The sequence below is a fragment of the Neophocaena asiaeorientalis genome, unplaced genomic scaffold (genome assembly GCF_003031525.2).
Source record: "Neophocaena asiaeorientalis asiaeorientalis breed wild unplaced genomic scaffold, Neophocaena_asiaeorientalis_V1.1 scaffold629, whole genome shotgun sequence".
NCBI classification, from domain to species: domain Eukaryota; kingdom Metazoa; phylum Chordata; class Mammalia; order Artiodactyla; family Phocoenidae; genus Neophocaena; species Neophocaena asiaeorientalis.
In genome coordinates, this window is record NW_020175468.1 from 6,513,341 (window position 1) to 6,529,107 (window position 15,767).

Below are 15,767 nucleotides of genomic sequence, written 5' to 3' on the forward strand. Positions count from 1 at the left end.
GCTGGTTGCCACCGCAGCCGCGGCCACCACCACCACTTCTCCTTCTCCCCTCCGAGGCCGCCGCCTGCCTGCCCGCCTGCCTGCCGCCCGCGCTGGGTAGAGATGGGAGTCAGGGGAGGGGGAGCCCGTATTGGTCCGAGCTGGGGGGCCCCCGGAGAAGAGAATGCTGATGAGGGGAAGGCGCTGCATTGGACAGAGGGCCCACCCGCCGCCACCTCCTCCACCACACCATGCCACCGCCCTGCCCAGGCAGCCCTTGGGCACAGGAGTCCACAGAGACACAGCTGAGAGGCAGGGAGACCTGGGGAGAAGGCCATGGAGCTGGGGGACAGGGCTACAGAGATGAAGAAAAATGCAGAGAAACAGCAAGACAGCCATCAAGAGCCACAGAGGTGGACCAAGGTCCGCAAACCCCACAAGGACAAGGACAGGGAAAAGCCCAGAGCAAAGAAAGGGTCATCTAGACCAGGGAGCAGACCACAGAGACAAGCTAAGGACCTCGGAGACAAGGGCAGCTCGTGGACTCAGAGAGCCCCCCATGAAGATGGGGACAGGGGGCAGCTCATGGACTCAGAGAGCCCCCAGGAAGATGGAGAGAGGCCCACAGGAACAGAAAGCACTCCTCAGGCATGGGGAGTGGTCCATGGTGACAGGAGAAGACCATGGACAGGAGGAGAGGACCACAGACATTGGAACAAGGATGCATATTACAGAGACAAGGAGGAGGGCCAAGAAAAGTGGGAGAGGGTCACGGAAATGGAGGGAGGCCCACAGACACCAGAAAACCCACAAAGGCAGAATGTGGACACAAAAGACCCACTGAGGCAGGAGCAGCCGGCCCATGGAGAGAAGGGAGAAGCCCCCAGAAATAGAAATAGCCCCCATGGAGGTGAAGGGATGGGTGGTGCGTATGAGAGTTCTCCATCATGCAGAAAGAAATCCTGGGGACCTGAGTGCGTGGGGAGAAGATTCACCCAAGCATAGTCAGTGGGAAAGGGCAGGGAGCTGGAGGGCAGAGCCAGCAGAAGTGGAAGACTCCCTCCCTCTTGGAGAGAGCTGAGCAGGGCAGGGGGATGGAAGAGAGAAGCAGAGATACAGATCTTGGAGTGGGGGTGGGTGGTGCATGGCTGGGTGGGGGGTGAAATTTGGGGGGAAGGAACATGACAGTTGGCGCTGAAGGCTGAGTCCATGACTCACCACCACCCCCAATGCTCGTGATGGGGAGGAGACACTGAGACACTCACGTGCAGCCCCCAGCACACGTGACCGCATGCCTCGCGCGCGTACACTCTGCACGTGGCAACTCTCACATCGGCCTGGCATGGGAGGCCCCCTGCATCCCCCACATGCTTCTGACATATACATCTGACCCTGAAGGCCCACCGACTTTACATATACCTCCTTGCCCTACTTAAGGGGCCCCCAACACCCACCCTCAGCTCCAGCTCACTCTGAAAGCGCAGACTCGCCCTGGCCTCTAGGCCTTTGCTTATGCAGGGACCCCAGCGTAGAATGCCTATCCTAGATTGAACCTGTCCCAGAAGTTCTAGTCCTGTGCCACCATCTCCAGAAAAACTGACGCAGGCCTCAGCTTACTCCTGTATCATCTGAAGTGAAGGGACCTCATCAATCCAGATAAATTGGGAAATACAAGCAGAAGGTCGCAGCAGAAAGGGGCCTGATAAATCAAGCCTGACCCTTCCATTTTCAAGTGGACAGGAGGGAGACTCTGCCCCAGGGCATGGAGCCTGTCAAAGGCTGAGTCTAGCTTCCAGGTTATCTGGTTCCTGCCCCTGGTGATTTCATCCTGAGGGCAAATCCAGATTACTAGCTTTAGCGCTCACTGGTTACCACCAACTTCTTTCCTTTACTTCTTGCATTCATCCATTTAGCATGCCACTCTGGACGTCCCACCTGTCAGGCAGTAGAGCCTGGGAGCCAAGAGTATAGACCTTGGAGTCAACTCCTGGGTTACAATCCTGGCTCTGTCTCTTCCTAATGATGGACAAGTTATTTAATTTCTCTGAGCCTCAGTTTCTTTGCAAAGTGAGAGCAATAGTTCCTCCCTCCCAGGGTTATTGAGAGGATTAAACTGGATGATGCATGGAAAGCACTGAGCATAATACTTAGCAAGTCATAACACACTCAAGACACATTAGCTATTATTACTAGGCTCCTTGAGATCCTAATAAAAATAACCCTTGGGCTTCCCTGGTGGCGCAGTGGTTGAGATGCAGGGGACGTGGGTTTGTGCCCCGATCTGAAGATTAAAAAAAATTTTTTTAATTAAAAAAATCTTACTGAAGTATAGTTGATTTACGTGATTCGGTTATACATATATATTCTTTTCCATTATGGTTTATCACAGGATATTGAGTATAGTTCCCTGTGCTGTATGGTAGCACTTCCTTGTTGTTTTGCACTTTGTTGTTTAATCCATCATACATATAATAGTTTTCATCTGCTAATCCCAAACTCTCAATCCTTCCCTCCCCCACCTCACCTCCTTGGCAACCACAAGTCTGTTGTCTATACCAGTGAGTCTGTTTGTTTCGTAGGTATCTTCATTTGTGTCATATTTTAGATTCCACATATAAGTGGTATCATATGGTATTTGGCTTTCTCTTTCTGACTTACTTCACGTAGTACGATAATCTCAAGGTCCATCCATGTTGCTGCACATGGCATTATTTCATTCTTCTTTATGGCTGAGTACTATTCCATTGTACATATGTACCACATCTTCTTTATTCATTCATCATTTGATGGACATTTAGGTTGTTTCCATGTCTTGGTTACTGTACATAGTGTTGCTATGAACATAGGGGTGCGTGTATATTTCCAAATTATAGTTTTGTCTGGATATATGCCCAGGAGTGGGATTGCTGGATCATAAAGCAACTCTAGTTTTAGTTTTTTTTGAGGAACCTCCATACTGTTTTCCATAGTGGCTACACCAATTTACATTCCCACCAACAGTGTAGGAGGGTTCCCTTTTCTCCGCACCCCCTCCAGCACTTAACTCTTACATAGCTTTTACTCTGTGCCTCACAACCACACAAGACAGGGGCTATTATCCTGCAAGTGAGGAAGCTGAGGCACAGAGGAGTTGACTTGCCCAAGACAACCGCTAAGAAGTGGCAGGGCCAGGATTCCAATCCAGGCAGCCTGGTTTAATTACATGGGTCTGGAGTTAGAGTTTAATCTAGTAGAAAGTTAGGATACCCAGTTAGAATCCAATCGAAGCATATAGCAAGAGTGGCTGAAGAGTCAGACCTAGGTCTGACTCAGTGTTTGGGGTCCCCTCGGAGCTTTTTGGCCTTAGGAAAGTAAATGACCAATTCCTCTAGACTCAGTTTACTCATCTGAGAAATGGGGGGGGGGGCGGTTAGAACAAGTGAATCTCTTGCAGCTCCTGTCCTTGGGAAGTAGCACTGGAAACATAACAGTGCTGGGGCAACTTGCTCCCAAGGCTCTAAGGGCCAGAAGGGGACGCTGAGTAGGAATGGCCAGAGCTCCTTGAACATATAGGTACTCCAGCTTCCCTGAGCTTTGGGGGCATCAGCCTGGAAGGGGGGCACCCTAGAAGAAAGGAGAATATAATCCAGACATTACAGGGTCACTTTCTTCAGGTTCTCACCCTGGTTGTCCTTCAGGTCATCTACCCCCTACATTCCCTGTTTCTTCAAAGGAAACTGCGTGAGCTGTCTGAGGACTGGGCACTGTCACACCCACTGGCTCAGCCCTGGGGTTGGGATTGGCCTGAGACCTTAGTGACACTTGGGTAAGGGAGGTGGGGCAGGGACTAGGTTTCCCAATAGGCAGGGATTCAGACCTCTGCCCTTGGCTAGAGAAAGCCTGTGGGTACCATGGCAGGGAGAGAAGGGGCCCTCGAGATCCCCATTGCAACTTCCTCTGTCCTGTCTGTCCTGGCTCTGAAAGCCTTGATAATAAAGAGACACTGTCCTGGACTTGGTTTCCTTTGAGATTCTCTTGGACCAGGGCCTGGGTTGAGGGGAGCTTGGGGAAAAATGATGATCCATCTGGATACTTTCCATCAGTAGTTTACTGGCTAGCTCCCTCCTGTCATTCCTCAGTGACCTCAGAGAGAGGCCCACCCAAGTTCATTCCACACCCTCTGCCTACCTGCTGTATTTTCTTTACAACACTGTCACTGGCTGTCTACATTTATTTTTGTACCTGGTATTTTCTACCCTCACTAAAATGTAAACTCCAAGAGGGCACAGACTTTTCTTGTTCCTTCTCTACCCCTACAAAGATTAACCTTGACCTGGCATATTGTAGCCGGTTATTAAATAATCACGAATAGAAAACAAAACAAATGAAACTGCCCGTCCCCGATTTTATGTTTTCTCCTCCATTTCCCATTTCCTCCCTTATGCTTCAGGTTTTCATTGTTCCCTCAGATTCCTTCTCTCCTTGTTTTTCCTCCGACATTTCTTCTCCCCCTCCCTCAAGAGTCCCTCGGTTTTTCTTCCCTTCCTTCTTGCTGCCTTTATTCCTCTTTTTTAAAAATTTAATTAATTATTTTTGGCTATGTTGGTTTTCTTGTTGTTGTTGCCGCTCCCGGGCTTTCTCTAGTTGCAGCGAGCGGGGGCTACTCTCCGTTGCGGTGCCCGGGCTTCTCATTGCAGTGGCTTCCCTTGTTGTAGAGCACAGGCTCTAGGCGGCCGGGCTTCAGTAGTTGTGGCTCACGGGCTCTAGAGCGCAGGCTCGGTAGTTGTGGCGCATGGGTTTAGTTGCTCGGCGGCAATGCGGAACGTTCCCCGTCCAGGCCTCATACCTGTGTCCCCTGCATTGGCCGGCAGATTCTTAACCACTGCGCCACCAGGGAAGTCCCTATTCCCTTCTTTCTAATGAAGTGAGTCTGGAGCCTTGATTTCCCCTCTTTCTCTCCCTGCAATTGGTGCTATAGTTTCCCGTCTCCCCTTCGCGTTGACTGTGCTTCACTCTCCCCTTTCTTTCCTCTGGGATTCCTGCGCCTCGAGTCCCCCGCCTCCGCCCTCCGAGTATCGGGTGCCTCAATTTCCCCCACTTTACCCCTCGACCCCGAAGCACCTCCCGACCGGCAACCCCAACATGGCGCCCGAAGCAGCGCTCCGCCGTCTGACGTCACCGCGCTGTCCTCCCCTCTAGAGCCTTCAAACCGAATCGCTGAGGAGGTGGAGGAGGAAGATCCTTCAGGGGGCGTAAGGGGGCGGGCACCATCAACCCGGGGGCCGGCCGGTGAGAGAACGTCGCTGGAGGATTGGTTGGGCGCTGCGGGGGATCCAAACGTCACATATTATTGGCCCAGGGCTCGGAGACGTGAGCGTCGATTGGCAGAACGGCAGGGGCCAGACGGGCGATGATTGGGCTCATTCGCCATCGGCACGGCGGCCGACGAGGAAGGTGGGAGGGGCGTTCCTGAGGGTGATTGGGGGCGAGAGCGAGGCTGCGGAGCAGGCGAGAGGAGACGGCGGGAGCTAGAGAGGGCGTAGCGCTAGGGTGGCCGCGCGAGGGGAGCTGCTGCCCGGGCCCGGGCCCGGGGGGTGCGAGACGGCTGAGGCGGGTAAGTGCGGGCGGGCGTGTGAAGGGCCGGCCGGGCTCCCCACCCTCCCCCCGCGGTCTCCACTCGTCACCTCGCCTGCGCACTGAGGGCCGGAGGGGGGCGCGCGCCGGGAGATGAGGGCGGAGCGGTACCAACGGCCCGCGGGGCGCGCGGGAAGCTGGGCGGGGGCCGGGCCTGGGTGTCGGGTGGGAAAGGGGCCAGAGTCCTGGGAAGGGCGAGGAGGGACGGGGCTTGGGCTGGGGGCTGGCAGGGACCTGGGTGGTAAGGGAGGCGTTAGAGCTGCCCCCGGGAGGGTCTCCAAGGCTCCTGGGAGTACGCGGCAAAGGGCTGGGCGCTGGGACAGTCCAGGACCGAAGGAGGGTGGACGGTTAGAGGGCATAGGGTGCCCAGGGAGGGGTTTAGGCCGTGAGAACAGAGGTGGTTAAGTTACCGTAAAGAGAAACTCTAGTTATTCCTGGAGAGTTAGGCCAATGAGAGGGGTCTTGGTGTAAAAAGATATCAGGAAATGGATGTGCCTAGAGGGGAGATTTAGAGCTGAGGGAGAGGTCCCGGTGTGAAGAATGGGGTTACATTAATGTGAAGAGTTAAACCACTGTGGGGGGGGGCGCGTTGGGTACCCTTGGAATGGGTTGAGAGGGGTCTCTGTGCAAAGAAGGGTTATGTTTTATGTTATGTGAAACTGGCGTCTGGGGATCCCTAGAATAACTTGAGGAGAAATGGTCTTTCTGAAAAGTACTAGGAATTAGGTCAAGGTGAAGAGTAGGAATTGGGGATCCCTGGAGGGGGTTAGGGTGGTGAGAGAGATCTGTGTGTTAAGCTGGGGAGGTCTGGGTAGCCACAGGGTAGTAGGATGGTCAGAGGGCCCTGGGTGTGAGGAAGAGGGGTCTGGCTATCTATCAGGGTTAGGGTGGTGGTTGGAGGGGTTTTGCCTAAGAGGGGGTTTCACGGTATTCTTAATGAGATTTGGACAGTGGGAGGGGTATGTGGGAAAGGAGTTTAAGCCATTATGAAGTATAGTCTGTATATCCTTGGATTGTAATAGGGTATTTGTGGGATCTTTTTGTGGAAAAGAGGAATTTTGATATGAAGAGAGGGTCTGAGCATCCCTGGAATGGGTTAGGGTGGGGTTGGGTCTTTTTGCAAATAAGAGGGGTTTAGGTTGATACGAAGAATGGTATCTGGGCATCCCTAGAATGGGTTGGGGTGGGGAGGAAAGGGGTCTTTTTGCAAAGAAGAAAAGGTTAGGCTCATAATGTGAGGTGGGGGGAGTCTGTCCCAAGAATGGGTTAGGGTGGGAGGGGTCTTTTTTGCAAAGAAGAATATGTGAAGAGAGGTTCTGGGAATCGCTGAATGGCCTAGGGTGGTTGTCTATAAAGAAGGAGGGTTTAAATCAGTATGAAGAGGGGGTCTGGGTACCCCAGAGAGAATTGTAGATGATGTCTCAGTGCACAGAAGAGGTAGGTGATTAATGTGAAGGGTGTCTGGGTGCCCTGGAAACATGAGTTAGGGTGGTGGGAAGGGTCTGAATGTGAAGAAAGGATTAGGCTTTTGTGAAGATGGGTTTGGGTGTCCTGGATAGGCCCTTAGGGTTGTGGGAGAGGGCCTTGATTTGTAGAGGGAGTTAAATAATTTGAAGAGGGGGATCTGGGGATCACGGGGAAGTGGTTAAGGTTTGGAAAAGGTCTGCGTGTGGAGATGGGTTAGGCCAATGTGAGAAAAGTTTATTGATGTGAGGACCTGGGCACCAAAGGGAGAAAGTTAGCGGGTGACAAGCTGTGTACAAAGGAGGAGGGTTGCACCATGAGAGGGTGCCGAAAGTGGCAGGGCCCTGGGGCAGTTTGAGTGGTCAGGGTGTAAAAAGAGATAGAGAACCTGGGGGTGGGAGCAGAGGAGGAGTGAAGCTCTGAACTGTGGGTGGTTTGGGCCTGTGTGAGGACTCTCCCCTGCAGTTGGGGGTAGGGATGGGGTAGTATGTTGGTAAGAAGAGTCAGTGGAAGGAAATCTGACTGGAGAGGGTCCTGTGTGATGGGTTGGGGCTTTGGGCCAGCTGTGAGGCATGAGAATGAGAGATTGGACAGGTTGCAAGGATCTGGTAGGTAGAGTTTAATGCTAGTTGATGCAGAGGTGAGATTTGGGCAGATTCACTGGGAACGGACTGCGGGGAAGGTTTTGTGCTTGGTGCTCTCGTGTGTTCAGGAGAGGAAGGATTGTTAGGGAGTGGAAATATGGAAGCAAGAAGTTAGGTGGGGAAATTGATCTAGGATTTTGGTAGGGAAATGATAAAGGGAAAGAATTTTCCCTGGGAAGGACTGAGGAAGCAGTGGCTTAGATACAATTTGTCCCCACTTCTCCCAGCCCAGGGTCTTGCCGCCGTCATGACTGAGGAGTCAGAGGAAACAGTCCTATACATTGAGCACCGCTATGTCTGCTCTGAGTGCAACCAGCTGTATGGATCCCTGGAGGAGGTGCTCATGCATCAGAACTCCCACGTGCCCCAGCAGCACTTTGAGCTGGTGGGTGTGGCCGACCCTGGAGTCACTGTGGCCACAGAGGCAGCTTCTGGCACGGGCCTCTATCAGACCCTAGTGCAGGAGAGCCAGTACCAGTGCCTGGAGTGTGGGCAGCTGCTGATGTCGCCCAGCCAGCTTCTGGAGCACCAGGAGCTACACCTGAAGATGATGGCGCCCCAGGAGGCAGCGCCAGCTGAGCCACCACCCAAGGCGCCCCCCCTGAGCGCCAGTACCATCCACTATGAGTGTGTGGATTGCAAGGCTCTCTTCGCCAGCCAGGAGCTCTGGCTGAACCACCGGCAGACGCACCTCAGGGCCACTCCCACCAAGCCTCCGGCTCCAGTTGTCCTGGGGTCCCCAGTTGTCCTGGGGTCCCCCGTGGGCCAGGCCCGCGTGGCTGTGGAGCACTCATACCGCAAGGCGGAAGAGGGTGGGGAAGGGGCAGCTGTCCCCTCTGCCGCTGCCACCACCGAGGTGGTGACTGAGGTGGAGCTGCTCCTCTACAAGTGTTCTGAGTGCTCGCAGCTCTTCCAGCTGCCAGGCGACTTCCTGGAGCATCAGGCCACCCACTTCCCGGCTCCCGCCCCAGAGTCTGAGGAGCCTGCCTTGCAGCAGGAGACTCTGACCCCATCACCTGCAGAGGTGCCTGTGTCTCAGCCTGACCCCCTGCCATCCTCTGACCACAGTTATGAGCTGCGCAATGGTGAAGCCATTGGACGCGATCGCCGGGGGCGCAGGGCACGGAGGAACAACAGTGGAGAGCCGGGCGGGGCAGCCACCCAGGAGCTCTTCTGCTCAGCCTGTGACCAGCTCTTTCTCTCACCTCACCAGCTGCAGCAGCACCTGCGGAGCCACCGGGAGGGTGTCTTTAAGTGCCCCCTGTGCAGTCGTGTCTTCCCCAGCCCTTCCAGTCTGGACCAGCACCTCGGAGACCACAGCAGCGAGTCTCATTTCCTGTGTGTGGACTGTGGCCTGGCCTTTGGCACAGAGGCCCTCCTCCTGGCCCACCGGCGAGCCCACACCCCAAATCCTCTGCATTCGTGTCCATGTGGAAAGACCTTTGTCAACCTCACCAAGTTCCTTTATCACCGGCGTACCCATGGGGTTGGGGGTGTCCCTCTGCCCACAACACCAGTCCCACCGGAGGAGCCTGTCATTGGCGTCCCTGAGCCAGCCCCAGCAGAGACTGGAGAGCCAGAGGCCCCGGAGCCCCCCGCTGCTGAGGAGAGCCCAGCAGGGCCTGCTGCCCCAGGCACCTACCGCTGCCTCCTGTGCAGCCGTGAATTTGGCAAGGCGTTGCAACTGACACGGCACCAGCGTTTTGTGCACCGGCTGGAACGGCGCCATAAGTGTAGCATCTGCGGCAAGATGTTCAAGAAGAAGTCTCACGTGCGTAACCACCTGCGCACACACACAGGTGAACGGCCCTTCCCCTGCCCAGACTGCTCCAAGCCTTTCAACTCACCCGCCAACCTGGCCCGCCACCGGCTCACACACACAGGGGAGCGGCCCTACCGGTGTGGGGACTGCGGCAAGGCTTTCACACAGAGCTCCACCCTGAGGCAGCACCGCCTGGTGCATGCCCAGCACTTCCCCTACCGCTGCCAGGAGTGCGGAGTGCGTTTTCACCGCCCCTACCGCCTGCTCATGCACCGCTACCACCACACTGGCGAGTACCCCTACAAGTGTCGCGAGTGCCCCCGCTCCTTCTTGCTGCGACGGCTGCTGGAGGTTCACCAGCTTGTGGCCCATGCCGGGCGCCAGCCCCACCGCTGCTCGTCCTGTGGTGCTGCCTTCCCTTCCTCGCTGCGGCTGCATGAGCACCGCTGTGCAGCTGCCGCTGCCCAGGCCCCGCGGCGCTTCGAGTGTGGCACCTGTGGCAAGAAAGTGGGCTCCGCTGCTCGGCTGCAGGCCCACGAGGCAGCCCATGCAGCTGCTGGGCCTGGGGAGGTCCTGGCTAAGGAGCCTCCGGCCCCTCGGGCCCCACGGGCTGCTCGCACACCAGTGGCCTCCCCAACGACCCTTGGAGGCATGGCACCTGCAGCCCCTGCGGCCCCTGCCCGACGCCGTGGCCTGGAGTGCAGCGAGTGCAAGAAGCTGTTCAGCACGGAAACGTCACTGCAGGTACACCGGCGCATCCACACAGGCGAGCGGCCATACCCGTGTCCAGACTGTGGCAAGGCCTTCCGTCAGAGTACCCACCTGAAGGACCACCGCCGCCTGCACACAGGTGAGCGGCCCTTCGCCTGTGAAGTGTGTGGTAAAGCCTTTGCCATCTCCATGCGCCTGGCAGAACATCGCCGCATTCACACGGGCGAGCGGCCCTACTCCTGCCCTGATTGTGGCAAGAGCTACCGCTCCTTCTCCAACCTATGGAAGCACCGCAAGACCCACCAGCAGCAGCATCAGGCAGCTGTGCGGCAGCAGCTGGCAGAGGCAGAGGCTGCGGTCGGCCTGGCTGTGATGGAGACTGCAGTGGAAGCCCTGCCCCTGGTGGAGGCCATTGAGATCTACCCTCTGGCTGAGGCTGAGGGGGTCCAGATCAGTGGCTGACCCTGCCTCATGTCCCTCTTCAGCACCACCATGCCCTCTTGCTGAAGAACTTTACCATCCCCTTAAGTCTCTGTACATACTGTGCCCCTTTTCCCCCTCTCAACTGCCATGTAAGTTCTGTAACTGGATTTATTCTTTCTTCTGAGGGGGGTGCTCTAGGGTCCTTGACGTGCATAAAGGTGCCCCCGCCCACACACACACCTGTTGGCCCCAAGGTGAAATGGTCAATAAAGACTGAGTTGGACATTTATGTGCTTTTGTCTGGCCTGGCCGTGTGGGGTGGTGGAATTTGGGAGCTGTGAGCCCCAGGTTCTTGGGTCTGACTTTTCATGGCTGCATTCCCAGTGCCTAGAACAGGGCCTGGCAAGTAGTGGAGCTCAGTAAACGGAAACTAAGGAGGACCTAGAGTCCATGGGCATGGCTTTCAGGGAGCAGGGACTTCACTGTGGTAGTAGATGGGGCCAGCATGGTTCTCTTGCCACTAGAGGTCCCCACAGCCCCGTAGAAAAGCCTGAAGCTGTTTCTGCTGGTGGCAGGAACATTTAGGAAAATCTTCAGGTTCTCACCACCCCTGTCCCCTTCTCTCTGGCCTGACGTGAGCCGTCTCCTCCAAGGCCATCTGATTTTCTCACTATGCATCCCTGAAGGCGAATGCAGGTCTCGGAAGGGCACGATCTCCGGGGCAGTAGAGGAGGTGGCTTCTGGGACAAGATCCAGCTGTGGGATTGGAGAAGATTCTGAGTAACAGCCTCTGGGGGTAGGAAGCCTCACAAGGGGAGGTGCTCTGACACCCACCTGGAGTTGGCCTCTGGCTCAGCCCACGGATGTTGGTTGTGGGGAGAGGGGTGGTTGGGGTAGTTGACTGATGTTTGAATGCCCAATTTGTCTCAAGTATTTTCCTACATTTTTGGGAATGATCTTCACACTGATCCCGTGAAGAGAACGTTTTGTAGGAAAGGAATCTGAAGTCAAAAGCGGTGAAGTGACTTGCCCAAGGTCATTCAAACCAGATAGGGCAGAGCTTGAATTTCAGTGTAGTTTGATTTGGTTTAATCACCTGTACGCATTCCTCTACACTCTTCTGCCTTCTCCATACTTGGGGGAGGGCAGTGGAGAGAGGAGATGGTGAATGTGTGCCTGGTGGAAATGCTCGGCTCCTATGCTAGTCTTTTCTCTTAAGAGCCACACTCCAAGAAAAATAACCCCCCCGCAAGGTTACTGTAGTCTTTTTGTTAGAATTCTTATCGGAACCCTAGTAAATGAGAGGTAAAGGGAAGCTGTTTGCATTGAAACGAGGGGAAAGGGAGGCCTGAGAGCTGCCCACTCAGCCTCTCCATTACTCTCGACTCCCTTCAGCAATCCTGTAGCCCTCTGTGGGCACTGGAGCTTATGCTTCTCTTCACTTTTAAAAAGGTAAAGCACTCAGCCTTTTGATATCTCGACAGCTCCTAATGAAGTAGAGCGCTTAATATGTTAAGCAGTTGTTTTCGACCAGAGTGTGTTGATCGTGGGCACCATCTTTCAGTAACCTCATACCCTGCAGAAAGGACTCGAGCCATCTTAGCCCAGCATGCCAGAGCCCCTTAATCCACAGGTGAAGATTCATTCTCAGACTGCCTCCTTTCAGGAAGAGCTGTAACATCTAAGCTGTTGCTTAGAACAATTGGAGGATTTATCTTTGCAAAACCAGATAAAAATCAGGCTGAATCAAGGGACAGGAATGGAGGAAAAAACCCTGAGGGTCAACCCTGGTTGACCCCAAGATAAAGATGCTTTCAGCAGAGAAGCAGCTGGGTGACAGTGGAGGGGATCACCCTTCCTCTATTGTGGTTCCTTTTTAGAGCCTTTAATGAAAACTTTAGACTCCCACCCTGAGAAAAGTGTGTGTGTGCAAACATGTTTATGAACAAGCCATTGTTCACCGTCACCCTACTGAAACTTCCGTGGTCCTCAGTTGGACCACTCTCCTAAAAAAGATCGCACTAATCAAACCCTTCTTGGATGCTGGGATTTGCATTGGACAGGCAAAGGTTCTTGAACTTTAATGTGTGTTAGGCAATTTCCCCAGAGATTTGGATCCAGCAAGCATGTCTTGGTGAGACCTAGGCATCTGTGTTTTGAACACAGCAATTCGGATGCAGGTGACTTGCAGACCCCACTAAAAAGAACCTTGCATTGCTTGGTTTTAGTTGGATGTGGAAGCTGCTTAAGCAGAACTGTCAAGGGGACAGAACAGTGGTCCTCTAGTGACAATATGTTCTTGAGATATGAGGCCCAAGTATGACTGTACAGGGGAGACCACGTAGAGCAGTTGAGCACGTTCACGAGGCTACAGGTGGATGCCTAGTTCAGCTCCAGAGTGCTCTCAGGTGTGGCATCTGTGCTTGTCACAGGCTGGCCTGGGTGCCAAAGACCTTTTGGGTCTGTATGGTTCTGACTGCACCCCCTACAGTCAGGGGGCTGGAACAAATGACCTTCCTGGGGGTACTACTCTGAACCTCCAGCCCAACATCCCACTGCCCCATCCCTACTGACTTGGCTTGAGAGTTGGAGAAGTAGTTTTTTTTTTTTTTCTCTCTTGCCAAAACGGTGCTGTACTAATATATTTTCTCTTTCGAAATGATCAAACCCTCTCCTACTTGTTTCCTTTCTCCTGTTCCCCTATCCCTCACTATTGAATTTGCAGAATCCCAGCACCTGTGTGCCAGGCATACGTTAGAGCATGGAACAGTGACAAGAAGACCTGACAGCAGTGAGAAAACACACCATTTCAGATTTTCAGCAGTGAGGTCCTGGGGATCAGCCCGTGGTCTGGCCTGTGGAACGGTTGTTCCTGCCAAATGACTTAGTCGAGATGAGCACAAAAATTTGAGTGAGTGAGAGACCTAATGTCGTTCTGAAAAAGAAGTCAGGTGTGTATCTTGTACCACCAGACAACTTCAAAGTCAACTCTTGGTAAAGGGTCTTGTTAGTCCTCTGTGGATGGAGGTAGGGAACTACTCACTTGTTTCCTGCATTTCTCATAGTTCTCATTTATTGAAGCCAGCGTGCTGGAGATCTGTCCTAAGCACCTACACCATCTCATTTAATTCTTACAACCCCACAGGCTACATATTGTCTCTGTGTTACAGATGTGGACACAAGTTCATGTGTTGAAGGTCATATAAAACGGCAGAACTGAGATTTAAATTCAGGAATTTGAATTCGTTCTAAGTTCCAAGGCTTGTTTTTTTCTTTTCTTTTTTTTTTTGGCTGCATTGGGTCTTCATTGCTGTGTGCAGGCTTTCTCTAGTTGCGGAGAGCAGGGGCTACTCTTCGTTGGGGTGCACGGGCTTCTCATCGTGGTGGCTTCTCTTGCTGCAGAGCATGGGCTCTAGAGCACAGGCTCAGTAGTTGTGGCGCATGGGCTTAGTTTCTCCGCGGCATGTGGGATCTTCCCGGACCAGGGCTCGAACCTGTGTCCCCTGCATTGGCAGGTGGATTCTTAACCACTGCACCACCAGGGAAGCCCCGAGGCTTGTTTTTTTAATTGGTGAAAAAAAAATTGCTCAGGTCTTACTTCTGAACATTCCCTGAACAGAAGTAAAGCCCTCCCCTCCACAGCACGCACACACCCACCCCATACCCTGATTTCCCCGCCACCTTTCCCAAGACAGAGAGGAGACCAAGGGAGAAGAGGCTGTATTTCTCTCTGTACAGTTTTTAATTTTTTATTTTTTGATGTTGTTCAGATGAATGACACACTCAAGTTACAAAAATGGGGCCTTAAAAGAAGCACATTGTACAATGAACAAGCAGATTGGAGTTAAGAACACTGAAACGCTAACCCGCTACCACGAGAAGAGACAGGGAGGGGGTACAGGATGGGAAGGGAGGGGCTACCAACACAGGGGTCAAACAGAACTGAAAGGGGGGCTAACTTGTTGAGAATGGAGGAGAGGCAGGTCTCCTCCAGGGCCTACTCAATTTCCAGATGCCACTTCTTGGTCTCCCTTACTCACTACTTGCCACCTCTTCCCATCCCCATTCCAACCTGGTCTTTCAAATGAGTAGGTGAGAGACACCCACCCCAAAAAGGGCCAAGCCAATCAGATCTTTACAAGGTGGGATCGTCACCTTGCCCTAGTGCAGCCTTGGATTTGGGAGGAGATGGTGGCAGCAGTGGGATAAGAAGCCAGAGCTAGCAGAGAGGAACTGACCGAAGATCAGGCCCCTGCTTTTCCCCAAAGACTCCTTGCCCCTTCCCCACCCTACCATGATTCAAAGGACCTCTCTACAAGTTGTCGAGAGAGGACCCCAGTCACCCTGCAATTATATAAATAAATAAATACTGAGCCCCTGGGCTTGGGGGACAGGCTGGGGGAGGGGCAGCAGGGATAGAGGAAAGGGAAGAGGAGAGGAGGGTGAGGCAGAGGGGAGGGGTCACAGACATAGTAAATAGTTGTCTCCGTCCCAGCAACAATTCTCTCTGGATTTTTCTCTCCTTTTTGTGTTTGTTTAACAAGGAGTTAACATCTCAAGGACAAATACTTAAAAATATACATTATTTTTTCTTTTTCTTGTTCACCTTTCTCGTCGTCTTGCTTTGGAGACTGCTGAGGTCAAAGTTCAAACCGCATGAAGGAACTGCGGCTTGGAGTTTTTGTGTATTTTTTTTAATTTTTATTTTTTAATTTTTTTCACTTTTTTTTCCAACATATAAAAAGGTAGCGGAGTTGTCTGTGGGTTTTTTTTTTTTAAATGGTTAAATCTTTGGTTTGTTTCTTTTTTCTCTTGGAGGCCTTTATCTCTCGCACTTGCCTTTCCCACTCAGAGGCCAGTGGCGGCCCGCGTGTCTCAATCTTGCTCAGTCTGTCTCACTCTCTCTCTCACTCAGTTCCCCCTACCCTGGGCTAAAGGGAGAGAGAGGCACCCTGGGATTTGGGTAGGGGGGGAAATCTAGCCAGTTCAAGAGGTCCCCCACTACGTGGCTAGTCCCTTACCCCATCTTCCCAGGGTGCAGGGCTTGGAGACCCCTCTCTTGGCCTTCCCCAGGGAGGAGATGTGCGGGAAACTCACAGCCTTACTACCCCTTCTGATCTTAGCCCCAATCCATACGGAGGCTTGGGTTCCTCATCTCCACTGACCCCTAC

The 15,767-nt window shown here is 53.4% G+C and overlaps 1 protein-coding gene across 1 annotated transcript; it reads left to right on the top strand.

The window, feature by feature from the left end:
• The first annotated feature begins 5,424 nt into the window (after nt 1–5,424).
• On the top strand, nt 5,425–10,885 carry ZNF574 (zinc finger protein 574). The gene is made up of 2 exons (XM_024768553.1): nt 5,425–5,572; nt 7,928–10,885. The coding sequence occupies exon 2, from the start codon at nt 7,948–7,950 to the stop codon at nt 10,633–10,635; it is 2,688 nt and encodes an 895-aa protein (XP_024624321.1). The 5' UTR covers nt 5,425–5,572; nt 7,928–7,947; the 3' UTR covers nt 10,636–10,885.
• Nucleotides 10,886–15,767: the final 4,882 nt, after the last annotated feature.

Bases quoted from the DNA above. Each gene is read 5' to 3' on its own strand.
- ZNF574 (XM_024768553.1), top strand. From the start codon at position 7,948: ATGACTGAGGAGTCAGAGGAAACAGTCCTATACATTGAGCACCGCTAT.